The 26,269-nt window shown below is 37.7% G+C and overlaps 2 protein-coding genes and 1 long non-coding RNA gene across 7 annotated transcripts in view; 2 read left to right on the top strand and 1 right to left on the bottom strand.

The window, feature by feature from the left end:
* The window catches only part of cnksr3 (cnksr family member 3), a 40,002-nt gene extending 30,745 nt beyond the window's left edge, over nt 1–9,257 (top strand). Inside the window, exons 10-16 of one of the 2 annotated variants that reach the window (XM_008399545.3) lie at nt 20–144; nt 889–1,076; nt 1,182–1,268; nt 2,237–2,487; nt 6,834–6,871; nt 8,323–8,365; nt 8,465–9,257. In XM_008399545.3, the coding sequence (XP_008397767.1) occupies nt 20–144; nt 889–1,076; nt 1,182–1,268; nt 2,237–2,487; nt 6,834–6,871; nt 8,323–8,365; nt 8,465–8,611 (879 nt within the window). In that variant the 3' untranslated portion in view covers nt 8,612–9,257. Of the gene's footprint in view, nt 1–19; nt 145–888; nt 1,077–1,181; nt 1,269–2,236; nt 3,962–6,833; nt 6,872–8,322; nt 8,366–8,464 lie in introns of those variants that run through there. The other variant, XM_008399546.3, reaches the window with a different exon arrangement.
* Nucleotides 9,258–10,581: 1,324 nt separating this feature from the next.
* On the top strand, nt 10,582–25,724 carry ipcef1 (interaction protein for cytohesin exchange factors 1). Of its 4 annotated transcripts, XM_008399547.3 has the most exons (12): nt 10,582–10,987; nt 14,928–15,127; nt 17,319–17,372; nt 17,736–17,775; nt 18,276–18,445; nt 21,755–21,828; nt 22,245–22,316; nt 22,406–22,470; nt 22,683–22,807; nt 23,311–23,659; nt 23,811–24,001; nt 24,118–25,724. In XM_008399547.3, the coding sequence occupies exons 2-12, from the start codon at nt 15,053–15,055 to the stop codon at nt 24,316–24,318; spliced, it is 1,416 nt and encodes a 471-aa protein (XP_008397769.2). In that variant the 5' UTR covers nt 10,582–10,987; nt 14,928–15,052; the 3' UTR covers nt 24,319–25,724. The 4 variants fall into 4 exon arrangements, with proteins under 4 accessions (XP_008397769.2, XP_008397771.2, XP_008397770.2 ...); XM_008399549.3 differs by lacking the exons at nt 10,582–10,987; nt 14,928–15,127 and adding an exon at nt 15,315–15,728; XM_008399548.3 differs by lacking the exons at nt 10,582–10,987; nt 14,928–15,127 and adding an exon at nt 16,223–17,016.
* On the bottom strand, nt 12,927–14,931 carry LOC145550093 (uncharacterized). The gene is made up of 2 exons (XR_014085935.1): nt 14,427–14,931; nt 12,927–13,448 (listed from the first exon to the last, which is right to left on the bottom strand). It is a non-coding gene; the product is annotated as an uncharacterized LOC145550093 (long non-coding RNA).
* Nucleotides 25,725–26,269: the final 545 nt, after the last annotated feature.

Below are 26,269 nucleotides of genomic sequence, written 5' to 3' on the forward strand. Positions count from 1 at the left end.
AAAAATATTTATTTTCCAGAATAATTCCTCCCTGATCCGATCCCAGTCCCCCTCCAGTTCAGCTAATGGATCCACTAAAAAGGAGAAGCCAGCTATTATGGACTTGTACATTCCTCCACCGCCTCCAGTGCCGTACACTCCACGGTGAGCCATGTGTTCAAATCCTTCTTGTGGTCTACTTTCCTTTCTCCTTTGTGCGTTGCTTTCTACCCTTTTTTGTGTCTAACTTTAATCCTTCCTAATTTACTTCCATTTCTTTGTGTCCATCTATGCTTCCTACCTTTTGTGTGTCTTACGTCTCTTGTTTCCTTGCCTCCTGTGTCCTTTCATTTCTTACGTATTTCTTTTCTGTTTCTTCCATTTTTTTAATGTGTGTTGCTTTATTTTAATGTTTTTATTTTTCTTCATTTTTTGTGTCCTACCTTCTTTCCTTTCTTGCGTCTCTTTGTTGTAGTTTCTGTGTTTTTATTCAAAGCCAATGCGGTACAGAAATATATGTGACAAATTCATGGTGACCTGTGGTATCTTATATTTTAAAGTTAATTTAAAAGGCTAAAAATTTGAAATTTAGTCAGGAATTGCTGAAGAAATGCTTCTCAACAACATCTTATGATGCAACATCTTTTAAGATCTGACATATTTAGACTTGATTCATAAATAGTGGGCTGCAGTCATGTTTTCACTTCTCTTCCTCATTACTACACGTTCTCATCTGCTCATCTTCAGCCCACTCTGCATCCCACACTGCACACTTTTCTCTTCGGTTCACTTGGATTAGACTTGTTCATGTAACACTATTTGTTTGTAAGTCATCGTGATCTACTTCTGATGCCTTAGAAATGTGAGTTGAGCTGTGATAAATAAGCAAACATTTGTTTCTGCGTGCAGAGAGATGAGAACAGACTCCCTCTCCAGCATCAGTAAAAGACCAAAGGGCTCTGAGTCACCCAACTCCTTCCTGGACCAGGAGAGCAGACAACATACCACCATCGCAGATTATGACAAGTTAAAGCCCAGATGTCCCATCGAAGCCACCGTAATCCAGCCCAGAATGAGGGAGCACAAGGTTTCACGTGGTTGGTATCTTAAATAATTAATTAATAATCTTAAATAATTCTGATGCGTAAGGACTCGAAATGTTCTGAAAATAGAACTTACAAATGTGACATTCTTGTCTCAAGGTAAGCCGAGGCCACTGTCGATGCCAGCAGATACTTGTGCTGCAGTAGTGGACACATACGCCAAACCCTGGGCACATGGCAGAAAAGGTATTCATATTTTTAATCGCCAGTTTGCCAATTCTACAGCCATTTGATGCTGATTTTAACAAATTCCTATGTTTCCACGAGAAACGGGCAATAGGATACTTTCTTCGGCTTTCTGAATAGGTATAACATTATATATGTGTGTGTGTGTGTGTGTGTGTATGTATATACTTCTTTATAGAATGTTTAGTATAAAACAAAATTATAATTTCTCAAAAACTTTATACTTAGGGCTATCTATGCACATCCCTGAAAATCTACAAATAAATTCAAATTCTTCTGGCAAAGAGATTCTTCAGTTAAACAAATGTTTTTGTTCTGAATCGATTTATTACCTAAATGACATTTTTAACTATTTTAAAAGGACAAAACAATGCAGTTTCACTGTAAAATCTTAAAGTCCTTGGTTTTTACTGAAATCTACCTCCTTGTTGTTAGCAGACTGTGTTCACAGCCACCGTTCCTCAACACAATTTGAAACTGACTACCAGTTGCTCTCCTTTCAGTAACAACTTCCACTCTAGGGGTTGTTGATATTACTGGTATCTGTTTTTGTTTGCTGTGTTCTCAGAGAAACGGCTTTCAACCACTAATCAAAACCCTTTAATTGTCAAATGAGTCGATTTTGATCACCAGACAATTTTTCTGTGGATCTCTATTATAAACTTCAATCCATTCTCTGGATTAAAGTGTCAGTTCAAGTGATTCTTTAAATATTTAATGAAAGCAGTCCAGGGAAATGTTTGTCAGTGTTTTATTATCCAGGACATTTTTAGTCCTGTGGCTGAACTGCAGCAGTTTAAAGAAATTTCTTCTAAAATTGTATATTTAAAAAAAAAAAAAAAAGGAACGTACTGAGGATTTTCTTGACTATCTTTTGAGTTCTCCATTTTTATATAAACATTTTGCTAGCTTTATATATTTTTCTTTTATCTCTTTGCTGAGAATCTTTCACTGTCTTCCTTCCTTAGGCGAGGACCTGCTGTACAGATACCTCAGCAACGAGCGCATTCCCACCATTGCCGAGGAGGTCCCCTCGGCATCCTCACCCTACAGGCCTGCGAGGGAGCGTCAGCTCGTTCGAGTGGACCGCATCCGACACAGCTGCTACTATTCCAACTCAGATCTCCACAACAGCGCCACCATCCCCTACCAGGAGGACACGAAAAAGGCCCCCGTAAGCCCCATCTCAAAGCGCACCCCAGCAGAGCGCTCACTACTGGTCAGTTGGATCACGCGGCTTAAGCTGTTGACTCACTGATGATGTGCTTCCTGTGCCGGGGCTTCCTGTTCCTGTCCTGTGTTCTTCCTCAGTGCCTTTGACGTTTAAACGTCCAGCTGTTTTTTTGGCAGGGCTCTCTCACTCTCTTCTCTGACCCCAAACCTCCACATTCTCATGGTGTTAGGGCTACTACCAACTACTGCTACTACTACTACTACTTCTACTACTACTGCTACTACCCACAATCAACCTTGCTTTGTAGTAGTCTACTCACTACATTAAGTCATTGCCTCTTTAACACTGCCCTCAATCCTAATCTCGGACTACAAAACTCCTGAGAATCTGTTTGCTCAGGTCTAGAAAAACCTTGGCCTTGTTCTCTCTTTTTAGACTTCTGTGTACATATTAAGTTATGTGATTTTTCCATTGAGATGTTCTCTGACACAAATATTTAATCGCTTGAAGTTCTTTAGTTATGTGCTTCTGTAGTTTTTCCATTTCCAATAACTTATAAAGTGAAAGTAAGAGGAGAAAAATGTTTGATAGAAACTGCTTTGGATTTTGATGTTTTTCTTTCCTAAGATATATATAATTTTTTTTTCATATTATTTATAGTACTGTGGGCAAGCATTTTCTTTCACTTGTAGATTTCTTTTGGTTTGTCGTTGCTTAATTGTTAATGATAATCAAACAAGCCCCAATATCAGTCAAAGATAACACGAATACATGAAAAAGAAAAAACACATGACCCACCAATTCACACAAAGGACATGTGTACTTTACAAAATTATAATATGATCTTACTGCGATTTATTTCCCATTTGTTGTCGAATTTCTTAAAATTACTTCGAGATTTTTCAGTGAAATACATTGTTTAACCCTTGATTCAAATAATGTCCAAAAAATTGTATTTATTAAGGTTAATTTTTGATTTAACATGGGGTTGATAACTTTTTTTCTTTCTTTGTTTTCTTTCTTTGTTTTTTTGCATTTTTTTATTTTATATTTTTTTACAAATGACCAGGCTGGTTTGGTTAGGTTTAAGTATGGCAAAAAAAAAAGCAAAATCAGGAGAAATCTGTAAGGTGTTGAAAGTTGTTTTCACATCACTGTACATTTCAGTCTGCCACTAGTTGCCTCTTGTAAGCTATGCATAAGGTTTCTGCGGTCACTAAAGCTCACCGAGTTGCATTGGGTTTTGATGTTTACACTTATCAATAAGCAATTATTTGTGCATATTTAAGACTATGCACATTGACCTTCAGTTTGCTCTGCAGTTACCCTCCTAAAAGGCCCTTCAGTGTCTTTGAAACATGGGTCCAATAGCCTTCTGATATTTTGCTATGGATAAATAAGAAGAGAATGTCAGTATTATTTAAAAAAAATTATTGCAGGAAGTGTCTGTTGTTACTTTTTCTGCCTTTTTGTAAGATTTGAAAAGCATTTTATTAAAGACGGCAGTTCATGTCAGTGACTTTTTGTATTGTCTTTATTTTGTCATCATGCCTTGAATGACAAATGTGTCCTCACATGAATAATAAAGGATTTGCTATCTTTCTCTTCATTTGAACACTGCATTATTAATCTGTAATTGTACCGGTTTGCGTGCCTAAAATGGTGCTTTGTAAAGGAAAGGCCAGTCTGTTGTAGCCGTCTGTCATTCTGACCTGTTTTAACCTTCGAGGCAAACACCGATTCTGCTTTTTAAGCATGTGGTGACACAAGATAGCTAATGTCAGGTTACCTTTTTTTTTTTTTTTCCCCTCCGTCTCAGATGGTAATGGTTATGTAACCACTTCTCCCTTTGTTGAACTTTAAATTCCACTTGGGGGTGGGAGGCTGGAAGGGAGCATATGGTCAAAGCAGGTTTTCCATCAGGAGATCATTTTTCCTGCACATATGTTGTGTTTTAAACATGTAAAGAGCAGGTTAGAGTCACCTTGGCGTTTTATTTATTTAAAAAAAAAACGGCTCTCCGACAACCACCAGAAAGCTGAAGCGTTGAACTGAAGTTCTAACCACTTTGGAAACTGACACAATGTTCTTTCCCTCTTTCCTTGCTGCTATCCCACTGCATTGCATGAGTTGGATTTTTGAGCGAAGCCTCTTTTATCTCTCCTTCACCACTTCTTTCCATCTGCCTGTGCTTGCTGAACTGTTGTCGCCTGAGGTTCTCATTTAATTTGCACTTTCTGGAAACCTGTGGTCTGCTTAAACACTACCTGCACTCTGCCTAACCAACTGCATGCGTTTGCTAACAACTTATGCTTCATGCCTGCACATCACACAAATGGTTTCACAGGAATGATATGCTCAGTTACAGCTAGTTGGTGCATGTTTTTGAAAAATTACCTTTTAAATAATCAAACTGTTTTTGTGTTACTCGTTTAAAACGGAACATACTAAATGAATGTCTCATTCTTTCTTTGTTTTTGCACATTTGTTGACTCCCAGTGAAGTTCAGAGTACTGCGTAAAAAGTGAATCAAAAACTAATTTAGTGATTTTAGAGCATTTGGAAACCCATACTCAATTAAAAATAAAGCATCTGTGTGAATCTAATGTCGGGGGGCACATTTTAATGAGTTTTTCATTCCAGCTGCTCAAATCTCTAAAGCTTTATGTGATCAGGATGAATATACGTATGATCTTTTTGTTAAAGAGGGGATTTTTTTTAATAGCAGTTGCATAATCTAACTGTGGAAGTATAGAAAAAAAAATCAGTCTTTGAGTTTATTCACCATGTGGGGGAGATAAAATCGCCTTTTAAGAAATGATTGCTTCGAACAAACCCCTGACAATGTTTACTAGCTTTCCTGTCAAAACCTGGCACACCTACCCTCTTGCCAGTAGCCAGTCGCTTTTAGTCTTCTTTGTTGGAGTGTAGAGATAGATATTTGACTCTTTGTACAAGCGCTAGATGAGGGGTATGAAACCTGCAGCTTTGCAGCCACATGTGCCTGAAGAATGTTGTAATTAAAAAAAAAAAAGTTTCTTATGTTTTTATGCAATATCTTCCATAACCGAAAGGCACTAATGGTGCAAGAAATCTTTTTCTCTGTTACGTCACAAACTGTAATTATAAATATGGAAGTCAAGTAAGTAAATGTCTTCTCACTTTTGTAACATTTGTTTTTCTTTGCACTAAAATCTAAAAATATGAGTCAAACTTTGTTTTATTTGATTAATTTTCCCAGTCATAAATGATATTTTACAGAGTAAGTAGTCTTAATATTTATAGAGCTGTCCATTTCCAATGTGTCCTGGATCTGACACGCCTCTTAAATAATCATTTCCCTTTCAGGATATCAGTCTTTGCTGCAGTTTTCAAACAGTGGGTTGTCGAAATTGGATGCATGCATCGTATTGATGACCCAGGGGAACAGAAAGGCAGGGATTGTTTAAAAGAAAATAAGAAAATAAACTCAAAATGATGTAAAATGATTTCATCACATTCCTTTTAGGGATTACTATAACCTTTTAAACTGGGATTTATTTAATCCCTTAGTAAATCAATGTGCTCAAATTAATTCGATTTTTCTAAAGTCGTTCTGTGACTGTTACTTAGGTAAGAGATTAGTTTTTAATGCTTTTTTATGACTTATGCTAAAGTCTAACATCTGTTTGTGTTTTTAAGTACAATAAATTAAAACATACCTGTCCTCAAGGCTACATCAAATGTTGCCTATGTTGCCAGGGATTCTGATTTTTGACTCAAAACTGGATGTACGTCCTGTATTTTTAGCCAGCAGGACATGCATGCATGGTATCAGAAACAGCCTTAGGACACTTGAAAGAGCTCAGGTCCAGAAACAGTAAAGTTATTTCTGTCTCCTGTTTGTTCCAGAGATAAACTGGATTCCCTTGACAGTGGTTTAGAGAAGAATTCCTCCAGCCGCGAGTTAACCGCAGTACACATGTTTCATACATTATGAAATGTCCACAATTCTTGCAATGCTCCCACTATTCATGAAGATAACTTGAAAACAATTGAGCTAGTCCAAACACAAGGTAGAGGACTGTTGCAATGTTTTACTGTCGATTAGCCTCTCTGGTAGTACTCAAAAATATAACTGACCCTTTAACCCATATAATTGAAACATGTTTTAACATTTCCTGGTTTTTATATTAAAGTGTGTTCCAGGATTTTCTTTTAATCTGATGCCTTTTTTAAAAACACGAAAGTTTTCATTCACATTTTACGCAATGTCTCTTATGTTTTGTGAATTTAGAACTGCTGACTTCACCAAAAGTACCACAACATATTCTTTAAAAGGCTTAAATGATTGTGAGACCTACTTGGGCCTCTCAACTTCTATGCATTAACAATAACTTTATGTATCACAGGAACATGACTGGTTCTCTAGCAGGGACTTCCTGAACCGGTGAGTTTCTCTGACTTTCTCTCTTTCCCACATATGAACTCCCACTGAGTCAGTAGGTCACATCAGAAACATAGGAGCAGGGATTTCCAAGAGGGAGGGACAGTCAGCAGGCCGTGGAATCTTTTTTAAACAAGCCAGGGGTCAAAGGTGGTCTGCTTTTATGTACATGGAAAATACACCAAAATGAGAAGCATCATCTTTTTTTTTTAAAACCTCTGCAGATAACACAAAATTTTCCCTTTCCTTTGAATGCTTAAATTTCGAGTTCCATAACATTCTGTCATGCTACAACTCTGTAACTTACCCTTTCACTTCATAATTATGTTCTTTGCATTTATCCTAGCTCATACAAGTATTTTACTTTTACGGTTTTAACGTGTGGAAAAGTTCAAATGATGTGAACAATTTATGTAGTTAACTCTTGGGACTTCCTGTATCCACACACTAGTATGTATTTCCGCCTCTGATTCTCTTCCAATTGCCAGAAATCTTTCTAGGAATGCCAACACTATCACAAATCCTGATTCCTCTAGCCTTCCAAGTAGTGGTATAAATACCCCACTCCCACTGTAGGATGGCAGTCTCCATGTCATCCTTGGCCCTTGGATCTCTTCCGGTCTTTAATGCAGATCGTTGAGGAGGTGTGACTCTCCCCACATTAGCGCCGTGGTTTTAAACGGTTCACACAAATCTATCAATTCCAGGCAGCTCTGTTCTAAGAGCCGCAGCACATCCGGTTTGCTCCATGCACGATCAAAAGAAATTACACACATTTGGAAAACATAACGGTAAATCTCATTGGAAAGCAATTTGACTCGTCTGCCATTGGTTGCACAAGCACAGGGCCACTGGCATGAAACTGGATTTGACTGATGTAATCAGGTGTCACCTCGATTTTGCCTGGTCAATCCGTCCTTCTTTTCAGGACTTCAGTTCTGCTCTTCCTGTTCCCACAAATACAGCTCATGCAACGGGGGGGAAATGAGCATCTTTTAGATGGGAGATGAAAGGAGGTGGGGCAGGAAAATGTTAGCTGCTGAAACAGGACTCAATAGTCATGTCCTGAAATTGCAGGGTGAGGCCAGGGTGAGGTAAACTGACTGTTGTGTGCAGTGGGAATAAGCTTTTCTCTGCCAAATGATGCCGTGGTTTGTGTCCAGAATATTATCAGAGCCCCAAGGACTGCAATTAAATGTAACTGTGTCCATGGATACTCATCCAGATTGAATAAGATAAACCTGATGAGTAGCTACAGATAATTTGGAGGATGTTTTTGTTTTTGTTGTTGTTGTTTTTTTTGTTTGTTTCTGTTTAGAAAATGTGATTTTATTTAATAAGCCATCACTGGGATTAGCTTAAGCTAAGATCATGTTTACTGTAAGGTGCATACTGACACATTTTCTTAGGGGTGTGTGTTTCAAAACAAAGATGTCTTTCTTTTGCTCCTACAGATACAACCAACCTCACATGCGATCTTGGTCTTTCTCACAAGCAGTAAGTAGATGATTATTCAACCCTCTGCCTGTGTCAGTGTGAAGTTGCTAAATGCTCTCTGCAACCTGAGGAATCTCTCTGGGCTCTGTGTCGGTACAGGAGCAGAGAAATCAAGGGCATCAGTTACTTTTCCCCACACAGATAAGACAACATGCACACTCTCTCAGAGATGCACTCCACGAGAGTGGAAGAAAGAAGCGTGACCTACCTCATGTTGTTGTTGGCAACAGGCTTCTTCCTGTCTGAAGAATCTGATCACTGAAGGCAAAGTTTGCTTCCTATTCACCAATGAAACACAAAAGATGTGTAAATCATGCAAATAATTTAGTTCTTGTTTTTTCCTAAATTAGAATTTGCAGCAATAGTCTAACAGATTTGTGCTTTTAAAATAATACACATCTGGTTTCCTACACTATGTGGGATTTAACTCAGGATTTTCCAGGGCTGGATAAATGGGTGGAATATGAAATGTATAAAATATTTGTATTTTTGCACTCATGTTTGTCCGTCCTCAATATTTAAATCCAGAGCACTATTGGAATATCAACAATGTCATAGAAAACCTTGGTATTTGTGCTTTGAAAATTGTCCAGAAAGGTCAGGGAACACTGTTAGAACCCCTGCTAATGTGTTAGCCAAAAGCAACATCCAAAACTTATGTACTAAATGTATTTGGATAGCTTAACGTGAGTCTTCTTTTATCAATAAAGACAGTTATGGTGGAACAGACATTTTTCATTCCCTGAAATATAATGTTGTTAAAAACTCAAAAATAGGTTTATTTATTTATTTGATTGGGTTGCTTATAGCTGCAGATTACAATGGAAACTGTCTTTTTTTCTGTTAAGGTCACATGATTGCCAACTTAAATAAAAGGTCCCCACTTCTTGAAGTACAGGTTAATTATTTGAGTGAGAACTGCATGAGTGTTTTACTGAGGTTTCTACACACACACAAAAAGAAACTACTGTCAGCTCCTCAATGCTACACATACCATCCACAAACCTTTGCAAATACTATATACGCTGCACAGACAGTCACTAGTGGAAAGTGAACAACACAGATTGTGCAGCCAACCAGTGTGATTTGTTGTTGCACAAAGAATACTCTTGTCTCAGCAAGAAAAAATTGCATTTTCCTGACAGCTTTTGTTTAAATGAGGAACGTTTAGCACAAACAAAATACTTTCCTTTTTTTTTCTGTCGTTCAGTGGTACATTTGCACACAGGTCAAAAGCCTCTCCCTTCCCCCTTTTTCTCTCCATGCGAGTTCCACCTGCTGAATAATGGTTACTCTGTCTGACCCCATCTTAATCATGCACTCAGTTTCTGGGTATCAACTAAGGGCCATGACGGTTCTCAGCATGAATCACGGTGAGAGATGGAGATCCACAGTGGTGTGACCAATTCTGTCAAGGCGCGAGGCTTTTGACATGAGTGGCAGGCAGGATTACCTCACTTCCACCTAAACACAGACAAACAAATTTTAAATTAACTTAACTTAGAGTTACTAGTGAAGATGAGAAAAGCAAAGAAATAAATGGGAGGGGGAGGAGAATGCTGGAGTTGGAGACTGGGGGACAAAACAAGGGAAAGTGTCTCTCAATAGCCACTTCAGACCACTTTTTAAATTCCAAAAACAAGTGGAAGAAAGGGGGGAAAAAAGAGAGGAGGCTCTCTGTCTTCTTCAGCAAGTGTCTTCTGTAAGTGTCTTCTGTCTTCTGTAAGTGAGACCTTAATAATGCTGGAATCAGAAATGTTTTTCCCATCCCAGCATAGGGAACGTACTGTAGGCCAGAATATCCATGCTTCTGCACACAGTTCAAGCAGTGATATTGTGGCTACAAACTCACTCCTACTGAGGCAGTGAGGAGTGATGAAAGGCAGGACACAGATTCCCACAGTGCTAACCCAAAAAAATCTTTAAAAAAAAATAAAAAAAACATATTTTCTTTCTTGATTCTTCCTGGAGAAGAATCATAAGATGATCTTATGTCAGCTTAGCTTAGCAGTAATTTCGAAGCACCCTTCTGACTCTTATGACCTTCACACTACGAGACATTTCATTTCAGACCAATCTCTCCTTAATCATAAAGTCTAATTGATGACAGCAGAATAAACCAATTGAGATTAAATTTTAATTTGAATCAAAAAAAGGTTATATTTAAATAATTTATTTGAATCTAAATGTATTTCATGTCGAAGCAAATTTAGTCTTTAGATTGAATTACTAAAATAGACACACTTTTCAGTGATTCTCAATTTTCTTGAGATGCAGCTGCAGATATTTGAGTTTTGTTCAGGTTGAAGTATTTATTCATCTCAGTGCAGCCTATTGGATCCAGTGAAGAAGATTCCCATCTGGTTGCTGAGCCACGTGAGAATCATCAGATGAGACTAACGTGTTAAAGCTTTCGTCTAATCTACGACACAATAAAGTTCGACATTATAAAGAGACTCATTTTTAGTCCAATTCACTCTTTTTTGTTGACGTGACTAAAGATATTGAATAGTGGGGACGTCGCGACCCCCAGTGGTAATAAGCTGTAACTGCTAGTTCACCTCTCCGGGGAGAAATCAGGAATTTTGTCTCCCTGGAATGCACCTGTAACAGCTATTAGAAAGAATACTATGGAAGTAATTATGTGCCATCAGAATTTGAATTAAAAATGCATCTGAAATTTGAATGTTTGAATTTGTTCTTACTTTTTCAATTTAAAAATTAATTCAGAATATATTTTTGACCTAAAAAAAATTTCAGTGTCATTATTTGTACATGTATGCAAATTTCATTTGTTAAAAAAATTCACATTCCTATTTCAGAGATCAAATTTTCAATATATATATTTTTTCAGTGTTAAAAAAATTCAACATATAAAAAAATTCAACTTTTAAAAATTCAAATGCAATATTTTCAGTGTCCTACAAATTCAACTTGCTCAAATTCGCTGTCTCAAATTCAACATCTAAAAATTCGCTGTACAAAAATGGCGAGGTTACTTCAGGTCACAGACATTAGCAATCGTTGTCAGATTTCAACACTGAGCTAATCACATGACCTAAGCGTCATATTGAAGAAATACCAGCATCACCGAGGCCAGCGACCATGGAGGCGAACGCAAACCCAACGGTGAGTCTATGCTTTCATATTTCTGTAGTACATTTTATTTTGCGCATGAACTTTGATACATGACATTAAAGCTTGATTTAAAACACGGGTTTGGGCCGTTGTTAATCTTACGCCATGTAATGCTGGCATATTAGTTCTCGCTACCTGCTAGACCTCCACCCCCTTCTCTTGGCTGTCCTACGCCCAATTTTCCCCTGTTTTATTTAAAAAAGGAGTATCACTTGCGCCAAGTCTAGAATCTTTAAAGATAACTGATGGGTAGCGACTTTCCGGGTTGTTTGTATGTTGTCTTAGGTGAGACTGATCAGGCGGTCTTAGTAAAAGTCGTAATTTTCCAGGACATGCTACTGCTAATGTAGAAGCTAATATGGCTGCCTTGTGTGCTTCAAGGAGGGGCTGTGAACTCTTCCGACATTAATTGATTTCCGACCTACTGATTTCAAAATAGTTTTTTTATTTTACTGACAATGTTGTTGACATTTTTTTTCTTTTTTCTTTTCAAGGAACATATGGATCATATTTTTGATAGACTCCATGATCGTTTGGAGCCATTTCTATTTCTACAATTACAGATGGTCCTGCAGTCAATCAGTTGGCCACAGGTGAAGAAGCAAAGTGATGACGGTGACGACAGCGATGATGTCTTGGAAGCAGAAACTGCAGGTGACAGGGTTTCTCCATCAGTTTCTCAAAGAAGGTAAAATGTCTGTATAAACATTTGGCCAATGTTTGTTATTTTGAGAATGATAAATAACAAATGTATTATGCTGGTATTATACCAGCATGATTTTTGAAGGACATCACATTCATATTCATTAGTTTCTTAGATGGAAAAGACATTCGCATAAAGTCATATCTCAAAGTCAGCTTTATGAATGATTCCATCTACAGGAAACTCACCATGTATCTAAAAAAAATTATACTTTTCCTAGCATTTTCAGACAATCTGCACCAGCTCATGAGATTTTGGGTTGGCTGGGAGGCTCCATGGCAGGAACTGAAGCCTGAAGTAGTGCAGTCAACTGGACCAAACCACAAGCCCACTTCATCCACCTGCAGTGAACGTTTACGCCTTCCAAGCCATTATTCTACCTACCAGGCTCTGTATGCTGACATGATGGTGTCTTAAATCGGTTGGGACTGGCTTTGGTCTTCTTTGAGAACTCAGTGCATTGGTGTTTCATTTGTTCAATAATTGCATTTCAATATGGCAATTAAGTAAAATTACAAAGTCGTTTTATTATTAGCTTCTTTTTTTTTTTACAAATACTGTTCATCATTCACCGCAGTCTTGACATTAAGTTGTTCTTTGAAGTGACGACTAAGTAGCTGAAATGTTTGTCAAGCATTCCTGTAAATCTTAAATGTTAGAGTAACTATGTTCAGAGTTTCTGAGTCAGCACTGTTTGTACAGGAAATATGAAACGGAAACTGTTTTTATGCAATATTTTATTGAATATTCATCTATGCTTGAAGTATTAGAAAATAAATGACATAAGACAAACTTAACTTTTCCATTCTTATAATGCAAGAAAATTAAGGTCCTACACAACTGTACCTACTAGGTTCCTTTTGAGAAAAAAGAACAATCAACTCACAAATGTAGAACATTTTAGTTCTTTAACATGTCTACCATAAAAGCACTATGATTCACTTTTCCAAAGCACAAATTTTACCTTTGTGGTAATATGATCAGCACTTAGCTTTACATTTCATAAATGCTGAATTTTGAAACTGGACAAGTTTCACAGAGTGAAGAACTGTTCACAAAACAGAACTGCACCAATATAAATGTCACAACCAAAAGACAGTGATGTGCCTTTTGGGTTTACTGCGTCTCTTAAGTCCATTTGTTCGTCAGTCAGTTGCACAACTTGAATTTGGTACTGTGACGTTTGACTCTTCCTGAAGAGGAAGCCCGCTCTCCTCCCATTCAATTTCGGGAATCTACACCCTGGAAAACAAAGAAGGGATCAAGAGAACTCAAAATGTACTTGATTGCAGATTCCTATGTAATAAATTAAATGAATGATAGTATACATGCTACACATTAAATTATCCAATTAAAATGTACCTCTGTCAAGGCACTGTGGGGTTCAGGAATTGAATGGTGTCTAACTTAATCAGAATTTGCTTTTAATTACAACATTAATCACAAATTTTAGCATAGCTCAAACATTCTTTGTAACCAAAGATATATTTTGGAGATACAAAGTAGTGGGGATTAAAATGATTTTAATAAGTTAACAGCTGTACTTGCAAGCATATATTTTCTTCAAAATGAGTTAAAATCAAATGAAAAAACAAGGGAGGTTGTTTGTAATGTTGCTAGGTAACAGAACGACGTTTTGTAACGCAAAGTAAAAGAATGTAAATTAATATATATCAACACTTGTCAGATAAGAGAAGCAGCCGTTTGGATGACGCTATAATGACCATAAATGTATAAATTTATTCATAAATGAAGTCACATGAACAACACAGTAGATGAACAGAATGGGGTTGTGGTTATAATTAATGTCGGAAGAGTTCACAGCCCCTCCTTGAAGCACACAAGGCAGCCATATTAGCTTCTACATTAGCAGTAGCATGTCCTGGAAAATTACGACTTTTACTAAGACCGCCTGATCAGTCTCACCTAAGACAACATACAAACAACCCGGAAAGTCGCTACCCATCAGTTATCTTTAAAGATTCTAGACTTGGCGCAAGTGATACTCCTTTTTTAAATAAAACAGGGGAAAATTGGGCGTAGGACAGCCAAGAGAAGGGGGTGGAGGTCTAGCGGGTAGCGAGAACTAATATGCCAGCATTACATGGCGTAAGATTAACAACGGCCCAAACCCGTGTTTTAAATCAAGCTTTAATGTCATGTATCAAAGTTCATGCGCAAAATAAAATGTACTACAGAAATATGAAAGCATAGACTCACCGTTGGGTTTGCGTTCGCCTCCATGGTCGCTGGCCTCGGTGATGCTGGTATTTCTTCAATATGACGCTTAGGTCATGTGATTAGCTCAGTGTTGAAATCTGACAACGATTGCTAATGTCTGTGACCTGAAGTAACCTCGCCATTTTTGTACAGCGAATTTTTAGATGTTGAATTTGAGACAGCGAATTTGAGCAAGTTGAATTTGTAGGACACTGAAAATATTGCATTTGAATTTTTAAAAGTTGAATTTTTTTATATGTTGAATTTTTTTAACACTGAAAAAATATATATATTGAAAATTTGATCTCTGAAATAGGAATGTGAATTTTTTTTAACAAATGAAATTTGCATACATGTACAAATAATGACACTGAAATTTTTTTTAGGTCAAAAATATATTCTGAATTAATTTTTAAATTGAAAAAGTAAGAACAAATATACAACATTCAAATTTCAGATGCATTTTTTATTCAAATTCTGATGGCACATAATTACTTCCATAGAATACAGCGGGCGGAGAAACCTAATTTGAAATGTACAGGGTTACACCCAGAAAAAAAAAACCTTGAATTCAACTAAAACCAGTAGGAATTCTTTGCGCCCACACTAATTGTCTTGACACAAACATGCTCATCAAGGTTTGGTCAGACTTTGAACGGAGCGTTCGGGTCAAACTACATTCGCTGAGATTGTGGTGGCAGGTAGAGTACGTGCTTCCATTTTAATTGCGTTGGAGTGGCTTTACTCGGTAGTTAGGAAGCAAAGCTTGTATCTCTCGGTTTTCAAATTGGGCAGATTAATATTAAATACAAAGACATTCAGAATTTTTGTCACAAAGGCCTATTGTTTATACAGTGTTATTTGTAATTAAACCTTTCATTTCATTTTTTTTGTGAGTTAAGCATTTTTTGTCGGAACAAATGAGACTTTGTAAGTGTTACAACAGACGTGAACTGCACTCTACATTTTGCACGAGGAAAGGAAGAAGAAGAAAAAAAGAGCAACCAGGAAGCTATGTTACTTAACAGAGAGAGTTACATGCACAGCTCACAGTGTCTGGTTTTTTGCTGTGGTTAGTGTGGCGATGTTGATCAAAAGAGCTCAAATGCACCGGAAACACGATTTGATAGCTACTCACGTGTTATGTAAGCGAAGTGGAGAGAAAACGACTTTAGAATTAGAGAATTGAAGACACCTGATGAAAATCTGTATCCTGGGTTTATTTTCTCCAGCAGTGAACTGGTACTAAACTGTTTGAGTGAAAACCATCCTGTCCTGTCCTGTTAGGAAATTGAATTTGTGGTGAGTGATTATTCCATTTAAAGCAATAGCCACTTCTGCCCCTCTCCTGAAGATCTAAATCAGCTGAAGCATCAGCATCATCTCTGTAAGTTGAGATATAATCAGAAGGTTTAGTTAGTTACAATTTTATGGTTAAAGATGACAGATTTATTGCATTGATAAGGCACCTATTTCTCACAGCTACTGAAAACACAAAAAGAAAAAGGGGACAGGAGCTAAAGCTTTTTAATACAGAAATGCTATGTTATGGCCTATGCAGTCATGGAGAAGTTTTCTGATTTCTCCATGACTGTGTGCACACATTACGTGAAAGGTTTATGATGCTCCTTTCATACTCTAGCTGCAGGACCTGCCCATTCTGTCACTGCATTTGACTGCAGAAAACTTACCTCACTTGTTGTGGACATACTTTTTAATAACCCAACATTTCTGAATTAGAAATGCTTCTTATTAGATTTCTGTATTATAAATTCTTTGGTTTTATTTTCTGAATGTCTGTGAAGTAAAATTTTAGGGTTTGATTCTCAAGCCATAATCATGTGGTTATGCATTTTTAGCTTGTGCACATTTTTTTTCTATCATGCTTTTCCTTCCGCTCAACATTCCACTAATATGCTTGAAATACTTCAGCCGTCTGCTTGACAGCTATCATAGTCAAATATTTTGATGATTGTGTAGTCCATGAAATTTTAATAAAAACGTACTTTTTATTGGGCCTGGGCACTAAATTTCAGGGTTTAATTTGCTGTAAGCCACAACGATCAAAATGAACAGTGACAGACTCTTAAAGTAGATCACCGTAATGCATGAGTTTTGTGTTTTAAAAAAAAAAAACTGTATACAAGTTTCATAATTTTATTCCAATTGACTGAGATCCACCTGTAGTTTTGGAAGATCTGCGTCACAGATTTAGTAAATTCTTGGAAAACGTAGAAGCAGAGCGGGGCGTCATGACGGGGTTTTCAGCTGTGAAAATCGTTTAACTTGTTTGCTGGAGGTGTTTGTTCACTCTATGAGCTTTTTAACTTCACAAATGAGGAACTTAAGAGCACAGAGGAAGTTGGCCAATAATTGCAGGCTAGATTTCTCAATGCAGCCCTGTTCTTTTAGGATGTTGAGCAGCAAAACTGAACATGTCATGCACGTCCCCCTCTCCGAGAAAATGAGCTTTTGCACCTAGAAACCGAAAAGGAGTTCTGTCTGTGCTGCTTGGATCCCGTATTACTTACTTCATCTGTGTGTCACAGAGTGAATGAAACTGCTGACAGTGGACATCTTTGCACAAGCTGTGAGTCAGTGTTGTGCGTGAGCTCAGCTTTATAGGTTTTAGCCTTTGTTTCTGACTCAACTTCCCGTTGCGTGGTGAAATTCAACATTTTCTGTATTCTTCTCCCTTGTTTCTGCAAAAGTTTTGAAAAAAACAAAAAAAAAACATTGTCTGTACTTCTGTGCCTATGACGCCACTTCCTTTTGAAGAAACAAAAGAGAGAAAGAAAGAAAAAAAAAACAATTACTGCCCCATTATCTGGGGAGAGATGTTGTCAACCTACACACCTCTCAATACGTTTTTCTTCTGGTTTCTTTCAACAGGCTGCCTTCCCTCTGTCTGTGAGTCCTTCGATGGCTGCTGACGACTATAATCCCGTGAGTGTCCGTCTTTTTATTTTTTTTTTGTGACATTTACAGAGGTGTTACTTCTGCTTCTGCTATTTTATTATGACAGAACTTGATATACGAATTATCAAAGCTTACAAGCCTTTACAGCAGGCGAGAGGGCAGTTTCCCTTCTTTTCTTTTTCTTGTTTCAAAATCCCGTGGAGGCACAGGAAATGAAGAACGGATAGAAAGACGAGACAGAAAGCTAAAAGTCAGAGAGGAGCAAGAAAAATAAGTCGGGTGCATGTGTGAAACAGGATGTTCAGCGAGCTTTTTCGTCTCAGTTGTTGCGTGTGACCGCTTTCTCTTCTTGTCTTCCTCCTCGGACCTCGCCGTTGTCCTCTCTGAAAGGTCTCCCTGAGGCACAAGTCGAAGAAGAAGCACCGAGGGGGTAAGCCGGCTCTTTTTGCTTTGCGCCTGCAGGTGTTGCCTTTCCGCTGTAGGTTTGACCGCCGGTGGGCGTGTGAGAAGCAGCAGGACAATTGGTGTGCGCAGAGGAATTTTAGACAACCCACAGTTACTTTCACTTCACTTCTTTTATGCCTTGGTGTTCTGCATCGTCTCTCTTCATTTCTGAGTGTCTAACTTTAATTGCTTTTTTTTTTTTTTTTTTTGCTCGTCAATGGCCTCTCGTTAATTATCACATCAGGGGAAGATTGCTGAACCACAGCACTTCAGAGCAAACCAAGTTCTAGGTGCTGTGTGGGGAGAGGGGCTGTTATGTATTTTTATCATTTTTGTGACCTACATTGGCTGGGATGGAATTTTTTTGTGTGTGTGTGTGTGTGTCTCAGCTAGGATGCTGAACTTCACGTAAATGCTTCAGCTGATGCTTCATTTGCTTGTAGCAAGGTCTCTGTGGACTCACGTACAGGCCTTATCTGTGCACAGGCAATGGTACCATGAGTAGAAGACGAATCTCCGTCAAAGAGCTCGGTCAACCGGACCACCAGGGATGGCTTTACAGGAAGAAGGAGACCAAGGGTTTCCTGGGAATCAAATGGAAGAAGTACTGGTTTGTCCTTAAGAAGACTGCGCTCTACTGGTACACCAACCAGTTGGTGAGTAAAGAATAATGTTTGATGTATAGCCTGCCGTGCTTTTTGTTGTGTGAAATATAAATTGCTAGTGTTTATTAGCTGCAGTTGTCTAGGCTACAAGCACAACATCAACATTTATATTACTGGCATGTGTTTTGTTTATGATGCTAACACGACAATGGTTGCACTTATTTTTATGGATTGGTAACAAACTGTTGTGGGCTAAATACAAATGTAGGCCAAACTTTTGAGAAACTTATTTCTAGAAACATTAGAAAATTATGCCATATTCTTTTCTCACTCTTTTTATGCACTGCTTTGTGCAGCTCTGTTATCATATTGGAACTAAGTCCAATATACTTATTTATGTTTGTAATGTGACAACCAAGTTGAAGTTCTTCACTTTATTTAAATAAGGGGACTTCCTGTGTCCGTTCAGTATGTCCCAAAATAAAAAGCCCTTATTTTGGCATTCTAGAAGTTTACAATTAAAAGATTCTTGCCTTTTCAGATTTTATTTTGGGTCAGCAGGAGTAAAGGGGCAAAATACAATATCGCGTAACATTTTACACATTTTTCTTTGTTTAAAAATTGTTCAAAGCCATGCGTATTCAGTCCATATTTGGATATTATTTTAGTGTTGGTTCATTACATTGAGGTAATGTGAAAATATATACAACAAATAACCTTTTCATGTTTTGGCCAGCATGTTTTGGAAAATGTGTTTGTCACTTTGCTCGTTGTTCATCAAAACGATATCACACTTAGCTCTGTAAATTGCTGTTAAGTGCTGTGACAGGGTGATGAGACATGGGAGCTGTAAACTTGGTGTCTGCAGACTCTCTATATTTACTGAAACTGTACAGAAGAACAATTACTCCGTTTCTAGCTCTTTCTTTTAGAGGTCTCTGGTGGGGGGCAGGTGATGGCATTCTGTATCTTTGAGTGTGCAGTCACTATAAAAAACAAAAGAATTTAAGCTATTTTAAAGAAGAGACTAAATAACTGAGGAGTTTGTCATAATTATTTGGCGATCAGCCTGACCAATATTCCCTGGAGAATGTTGACTCTTGACCTTTTCTCTGGACATGGATGTTTTGGTAGTTCTCTGCAAATCTCAGCTTATTCCATAAGAAACAGTGTCTGGAATATCAGACGAATCAAAGAGTGATTTAATCATTCTGTGTTTCACCTTCTTGTCGTCTGCTCTCACCATTTCAAAGCATGGATGATTCAAAGACATGTTAAAAATAAATCTGCCTTTTAAATCGGTTCTTAAATCTTGAATCTGCTTTTCCTTTTGTTTCATTTTGTTAAACACCAGGAAGAAAATGGCCAACTATAAGTCTTGTTCACTTAGCAACAACATCCACATTGAAGAGTGTTGTCTTCAGTGTGATCTTGAAGCACTTGTGATGATGATATATATGTTCACTGGTTGGAATCATGAATAAATACATTCATGACCAAAAAAAAAAAAAGTGAGAATGAGAAGTGGAATTGCTGAGTTGTTATATTTTATTTTTGGATAGTAGTGGAGATGAGTTACATAAAACTTTGGCCACAAATTGTACAAAAAATTTATTTTGGTTTTGCTTAGTCTTTTTTTTTGTAATGAAGCTGTTATTTTGAATAACTATTGGGGGTTCATACTGTTATTTCAGCCTATTCAAAGTGATGATTAATTTTCGTATTCTTTTTTTTAATTTTTTTTATGTTTTTCCTCTCAGTTGCTGTAAATTTACAGCAACTGAGAGGAATCTAGAAAATTCTAAATGTTAGCATCACTATAAATAAAACATGCTCTTATTTTTATTTTTATTTTTACCAGGCTATAATAGAAATGCTTTCTTAATAAGGAGGGTCAGCATGCTGTTTTTTTATTTAAGACAATTAAAAAATATATCATAATGTCCTTTTATACATTTTTGCTTACAGTAGCAAACACCAAACAAAATAGTCAATCAAACTTTCAATCTGTTGAGCACTTTACGCATTTAACACCCTTCCTTATAAGCACACAATGAAGAAGTGTGAATGTCAGACGAGTCATACTCGCTTCTTAAACCTCTGTCACGCTGCAGCAACAGGAACTGCACTGGGTTTCCTGTATGTGTCTTTGTCACTACCAGACTGATGGCATAGAGACAGACGGACAGAAAAAAAAAAATTCTCTTTAGAGATTTCTTCTGTTTTTGGTGTTTTCATCATACTTGTATGTTTTAATTATCAAACAAATGTATCAAGAAGATAACCTGAGTGAGGGGAAAAAGGCATCTAAATCAAACTGGTCCTATATATATAAAAAGTAATGACTCTTTAAACCCAGTAACTAGTTGTTCAAACATTAACTTTAAGTTTCATCATGATATTATGCCATATTTATTGTGGTCACTTTAAAAAAGGGTGGTCACTCAAAAAGGTTTTTAGACAATTTGCACCACATTCTGTTGATGATAAATCTATTAACTACCTGCAATCAGAGCCTCACAAACACAATTACTACCTGATGATAAAACTCACACATTGTAAAATAGGTCATGGCACTGCACTAGATAAATAAGATATCGATAAAACAAAATTCTTCAATCAAATCCTAAGTAACCCCCAATGACCCTCGTACTGCTCCCTCCATGTTTGACCACAGGGATGAGTCCTTTTCCAGAAATTGTGAGCAGCAAACCCCAACATCCTGATCACAAACTGTTTAAACTTTTACCTTCAGGTCAGCACTACAAAGCGCTATCGGGGAAAAACCACATAGACAATTTCTTCCCCAGGCTTTCTCTCCAGTTGATCACCATGAACAGCTTACAGCCAGAGTAGTCAGCTACTCTACCGTGAAGCAAATATGCATATAACATTACCACAACAATCCTTCTTGTTTTCCTTTAATTATTTATTTAATTTTTATGTCCTTGAAATTCATTCCTTGTTTTCGTGATACTGATCGTAAACACTGACCTTAACTGTTCTTTTCTGACATCTAGAGTGAGTCGTTGATGGTCTTTGAGAGACCTTTTAACCACTTCCAGACTGACGGATGCGAGTGAATTAGAAAACTGTGTTTTGTATTTACATAACTCACCCTTTTCTACTATTAAAACCATTTGATCTAAGACATCGAAGTGTGACAAATGTCAAAAACGGAAGCAATCTGTAAGGCAGCACATACTTTTTCATGACGGCAACGGTTGTGAAGGCTTTGGTCAGGATTAATGTATGTCACCCATCACCGGCTGCAGCTCGGCAACAGGTGTTGCCAGGAAGTGGTTTGACAACCATCGCTATGTCTTTAGCGCTAACTGTTATTCAATTTCTGTGTTGCAGGCGGAGAAAGCAGAGGGCTACATTGACCTCGCAAACTTCGTGATAGATGTAGCCATCGAGTGCAAGAAGAAGCAGTAAGCCCAAAGCTTTCCTTTCCAGGATGATGTTGTTGTGATTCAGCAACTCATTTCTCTGTTTAGCTAAACACAAGACTTGATTTATACCATCAACCTGGGTGTCAAAGTTTTCCCACACACTGCGACAGGAAGTGTTTATTTTGCTAAGTCGTTCTGAAATGATCTTTGAAATAGAAAAGTCACTTCCTTTTTCCACTGATCACATCTCATCACGGGATTAGATTTTCTTTATTTCTGCATATCTCTTACCAGAAACCCCATAAAGCTTTCCACTAAAAGTAGCTTGAAACCACAAGAAATATCATTAATGTACTGAGAACAATAATTCAAGGTTGCTAATCTGTGGGTGTTTTGATCCTGTGCATTAAAGTTTCTATGAGTTGCCTCTCTAAATGCTCTCCTGTCTCTCACAGTGCATTCAAAGCCTGCCATCCTCAGGTCATGATGTTTTATTTTGCTGCTGAGAACCACGATGACATGAATCTGTAAGTTACAATAGGGTATAACTAATGTGAAGGCTGATTGGTTTTTCCTAATATCGTATGTTTAAAGATGAATCGTTTATTCTTCTCAGATGGTTGAACAAGCTCGGGCTGGCCTCCATTAATTATGAGCAAACAGATCAAACCACAGCAGCTGGTAAGCCTCCCCCACCCCCATGTGTTTTATTGCCAGGTGTGGACTTAAATTTAGGTCAAAGTGTTTGTGGCTGATTCACAGGAGATATGTGACACTGCCAAATTAGAGCAACGTAAAAATCCTGTGATCGATTTTCGTTGTGTCGTCAGCGCGTCATCCTATAAATTCATGCGTTTTTTTTTGTCATGTTTCTCTTCAACGTGGACGTTCAGAGTGTTACAGTGAAGCCAGCGATCACGAAGAGGCAGAGAGCACAGAGATCCCCCCTCCGCCGTACTCGGAGCAGACCCTACGGGACTCTGTGGATGCATCTAATCCACCTGGGAGCACACATCAGGTCAGCGAAGATTCATAAAAATAGCACCTACTTCATCCCTTGATTTGTTTTGGTCGATGGGTTTAAATGTGTGTCTTCAAAAAGTATCCGTACCTCTTTTTTTTTCCCATTTCTGAAAAAGGGGTATGAAGTTCCCTTTTCAAGTTCTTGTTACAAAGGCAAGCTCCAGTTCTTGCTGTTATCAAAACACCATTTAGGGCATAACTATGAAGTGGAAGAAAAACACATGGATTTCAAAGTTCTTAAGTAAAATTCATGAGTTTAGTGTGTGTGATACCTTTACAGACCATCTACTTTTTATACCGAGATTAACTTAAGCTACTTATGTGACTTCTTTGTGTTGTCTTTGTGCTTCACACATATACAGTATGACACTTTGCATTGGAATATCGCATAAAAAAACAAGACAAAAAAAACTATGAAATATGGTGACTTAGCCCAATTGTTTAGAAAATGAAGACGTATGAATGTCTCAAACACGTCTTTTCTTTTCTCTCTTTTAGGGTACTGTTCCACCACCATATTCTTCCACAGCTCCTGCAGAAGCCAGCGATTCGCTCTCCTCCCCCGTCAGTACGATGACGTCGCAGAGCTCCGCCTCTTCGCTCGCTAAGCAAAGGCAGTCTTGGATGGACCTTGTCTCAGAGGCGTCCTCTACTCCAGTCGGGGAGACAGCAGTGGTGTGCTCGGTCCAGGTCCACGCTCAACGACCGCCACAAGGGAGAACGGAAGTGGCAGCGTTGTCGGAAAGCTCGGTTCCTCGGAGCTCCACAGACTCAAATGGGTCCAACAAAGAGAACCTCGTGGCTCACGGGGAGGAGCGGAGGGACGTTTTAGGTCCTCAAAGTGCAGGTGAATGTTTCTTCTTTCATTCCATATTTCCTTTCCTACCTTTATGTGTTTTTCCCTCAAGTTGATTTCTACCTTAAAACCCCCTTGGACTAGCCATACTTAAGTTATGCAAGTGGGCTGTATAATAAATTGTAACCTTATCCTCTTGCAGGCAATCGTGGGAATAGCTCTGATGAGATGGAAAAGCTGTACATTCATCTAAAGGAGGCCAGCCTTTCACCAATCGGGGATCGGAAACCATCCACGAAAAGGGAATTCAGGGCTTCTTTTGTTAAACGCTGTAAAAACCAGACCGTTAACGATAAGCTACACCATATCAGGGCGCTCAATAGCACGCTAAAGGTATGCAGTGCAGAAACACTTTTGAGGTTTTGAAATTATCTGAGTATTTTGTTGTGTGAATATCAAATGGATAGATTTTCTCTCTCATTTTTTTCCTTCTCTTTCTTTTGTCACAGTCTAAGGAGGCGGACTTGCAGGCAATAGAGCAGGTGCTGTCTGACCCAGAGCTTACCTCAGACAAGTTCAGAGAGTGGAAGGAAGCCAACGTGCCATTGATGGTGGAGATCTGTGTCAAAGACGACCACAAGGGGGCGCCAGACGCTGTGACAGCTGCAGCATCAGTCACTGCTGCCCCTGTTGCAGAGACCAGTTTATAAGAAGTCCCTGTGACTTAGTTTACTGTTTGGACTTGGACCTCATGATTACATACACTCACTGCTGTGATTTAGTCAGATGACACTTCAGTTCCATGTAAGCGCATATTTAACTGCTGTTTAACATGCATCTGTAAAGTGTTGTTTTGTTTTGTTTTTTCTTCTTTGTTTTAGGTTTCATATTGACTCGGAAACATGAGCAATACACATGAAAATGTGATTTCTATTTTACTTGGTAGAGTTGGCTAATTTTTCAGAGCTTAGTCTTTTTAACATTTTAATTCACAGAACCTTTGCATAAACTCTTGATTGTATGGAACGGAATGCACGGAAACACTGTTTTTTTGTTGTTGTTTGTTTTTGTTATTGTTTTTTACTGTATAATTTATCTACTTTGTTTTCATCTGCAGGGAACAAATTCCCAGATAGTTGTTGTCTGCTAATTATTGGTGCCATGCACCATCTGTGCCTGTTACAAGCAATCCAGGAGCCATGATTCTTTCCTCGTGCTGTAGATGTCGCATCATGCTTTATATTAACTGTTCTGACTGAACAATAAACCCTGTAGTTAGAATAAATTGCATCCTGATAATTTCAGATAAATAGGAGTCAAATTATTGTCGCTATGCAGTTTAAAACTCTAAAACACTAGACATTTGCCTTGAGACCATAAATGTTGGCAGTATGTTTATTTTAGTGTGGGGAAAAAAATACTTGGTAGTATTGTTTAGCATTACTGCCCTGTATGTGTACAGAAACTTTTCAAAATAAAGAAAGCAAGCCTAAAGCTGCCTTATCATTTCGGGATGAACATTTATGCCTGGATGCGTCATATTTTAAGTGTGCAATCAGTATTGGCTAATGGAGTCTTTGCAATGAAATATTAGTATCAGCTGTCTTTCAGATATGGTCACATTTTAACTGAGAGAATCGTCCAAGTTTAAATACAAATGGGTAAATAATTCAACTCTAAAATATGTAAAAAATAAAACTAAAGTGACATTTAACTTCTCATTATCAATAAACAGCATCTCTTTTTAAAGAAGAGGTTTGTCAGCTTACAGTTTTGGCACTGTTCATTTGTAACAAACCTTTACAAATGATATTTGTCCTGTAAAACTATTGTAAAAATTTTTATTTGAACTTTTCATTAGATTTGAGCTTATCAAGCAGCAAGAAATATGTCCCTTATGTGATTTTCCAGGAACAGCTTTAGATGCCTTATTAAACCTTGAACATGGATTATTACAGATGTAGACAGTCCGGGCTGGCTCCATGTGAACTTTTTTTTTATACATATTTCCTTCATGTTATAGTTTAGTGTAAATATGTTAATAATGAATGTGTAATTGTAGTGTTTTTTTCTTTTGTTTTTGCTATAAAAAGAAATAAAGCAACACCAAAATTTCCAGGCTGTTCTGTCAGTTTCTATGTCTACAGAACCTGGATTTGCAGAATAATAAAAAAAAAAGACAAAAACTGAAAAGTTCCATGCTCGGGTCATATTAAATGAAGGATGTGAACAACAGCTTTAAGCTTTTACAAATGATTTTAATGTAGATTTATTTTTAGGTTATTTTAATACAGATGTTTTGACATAATTAAATTGTAGCTCCAGTTGAAATAGATTGTCATGTCCCATTCTCAACTCTTTTGCAGGGTTACCTCATTGGCCTGTATTTACCTCAGTTTAACTTCCCTTCACTTCTGACCACCCGTACTGAAAAAGAAAATGTTCATGTGCCATGATGCTGCTATCACCATGCGTAACCATGGATATAATGTGTTCAGTTTCACATGGAGTGTTAGTTTTTCTCCAAACAAAGCATCTTCATGTAAGCCAGAAAGCTGAGTTTTTGACTAATCTGACCAGATAACCTCCCTCCACATGCATGGTGTGTCCCCATACAACTGATGTTTCCACCTGTGCCTCTCTGATTAATGATTCATTTTT

The sequence above is a fragment of the Poecilia reticulata genome, chromosome 22 (genome assembly GCF_904066995.2).
Source record: "Poecilia reticulata chromosome 22, P_reticulata-male-v2, whole genome shotgun sequence".
Lineage (NCBI taxonomy): Eukaryota > Metazoa > Chordata > Actinopteri > Cyprinodontiformes > Poeciliidae > Poecilia > Poecilia reticulata.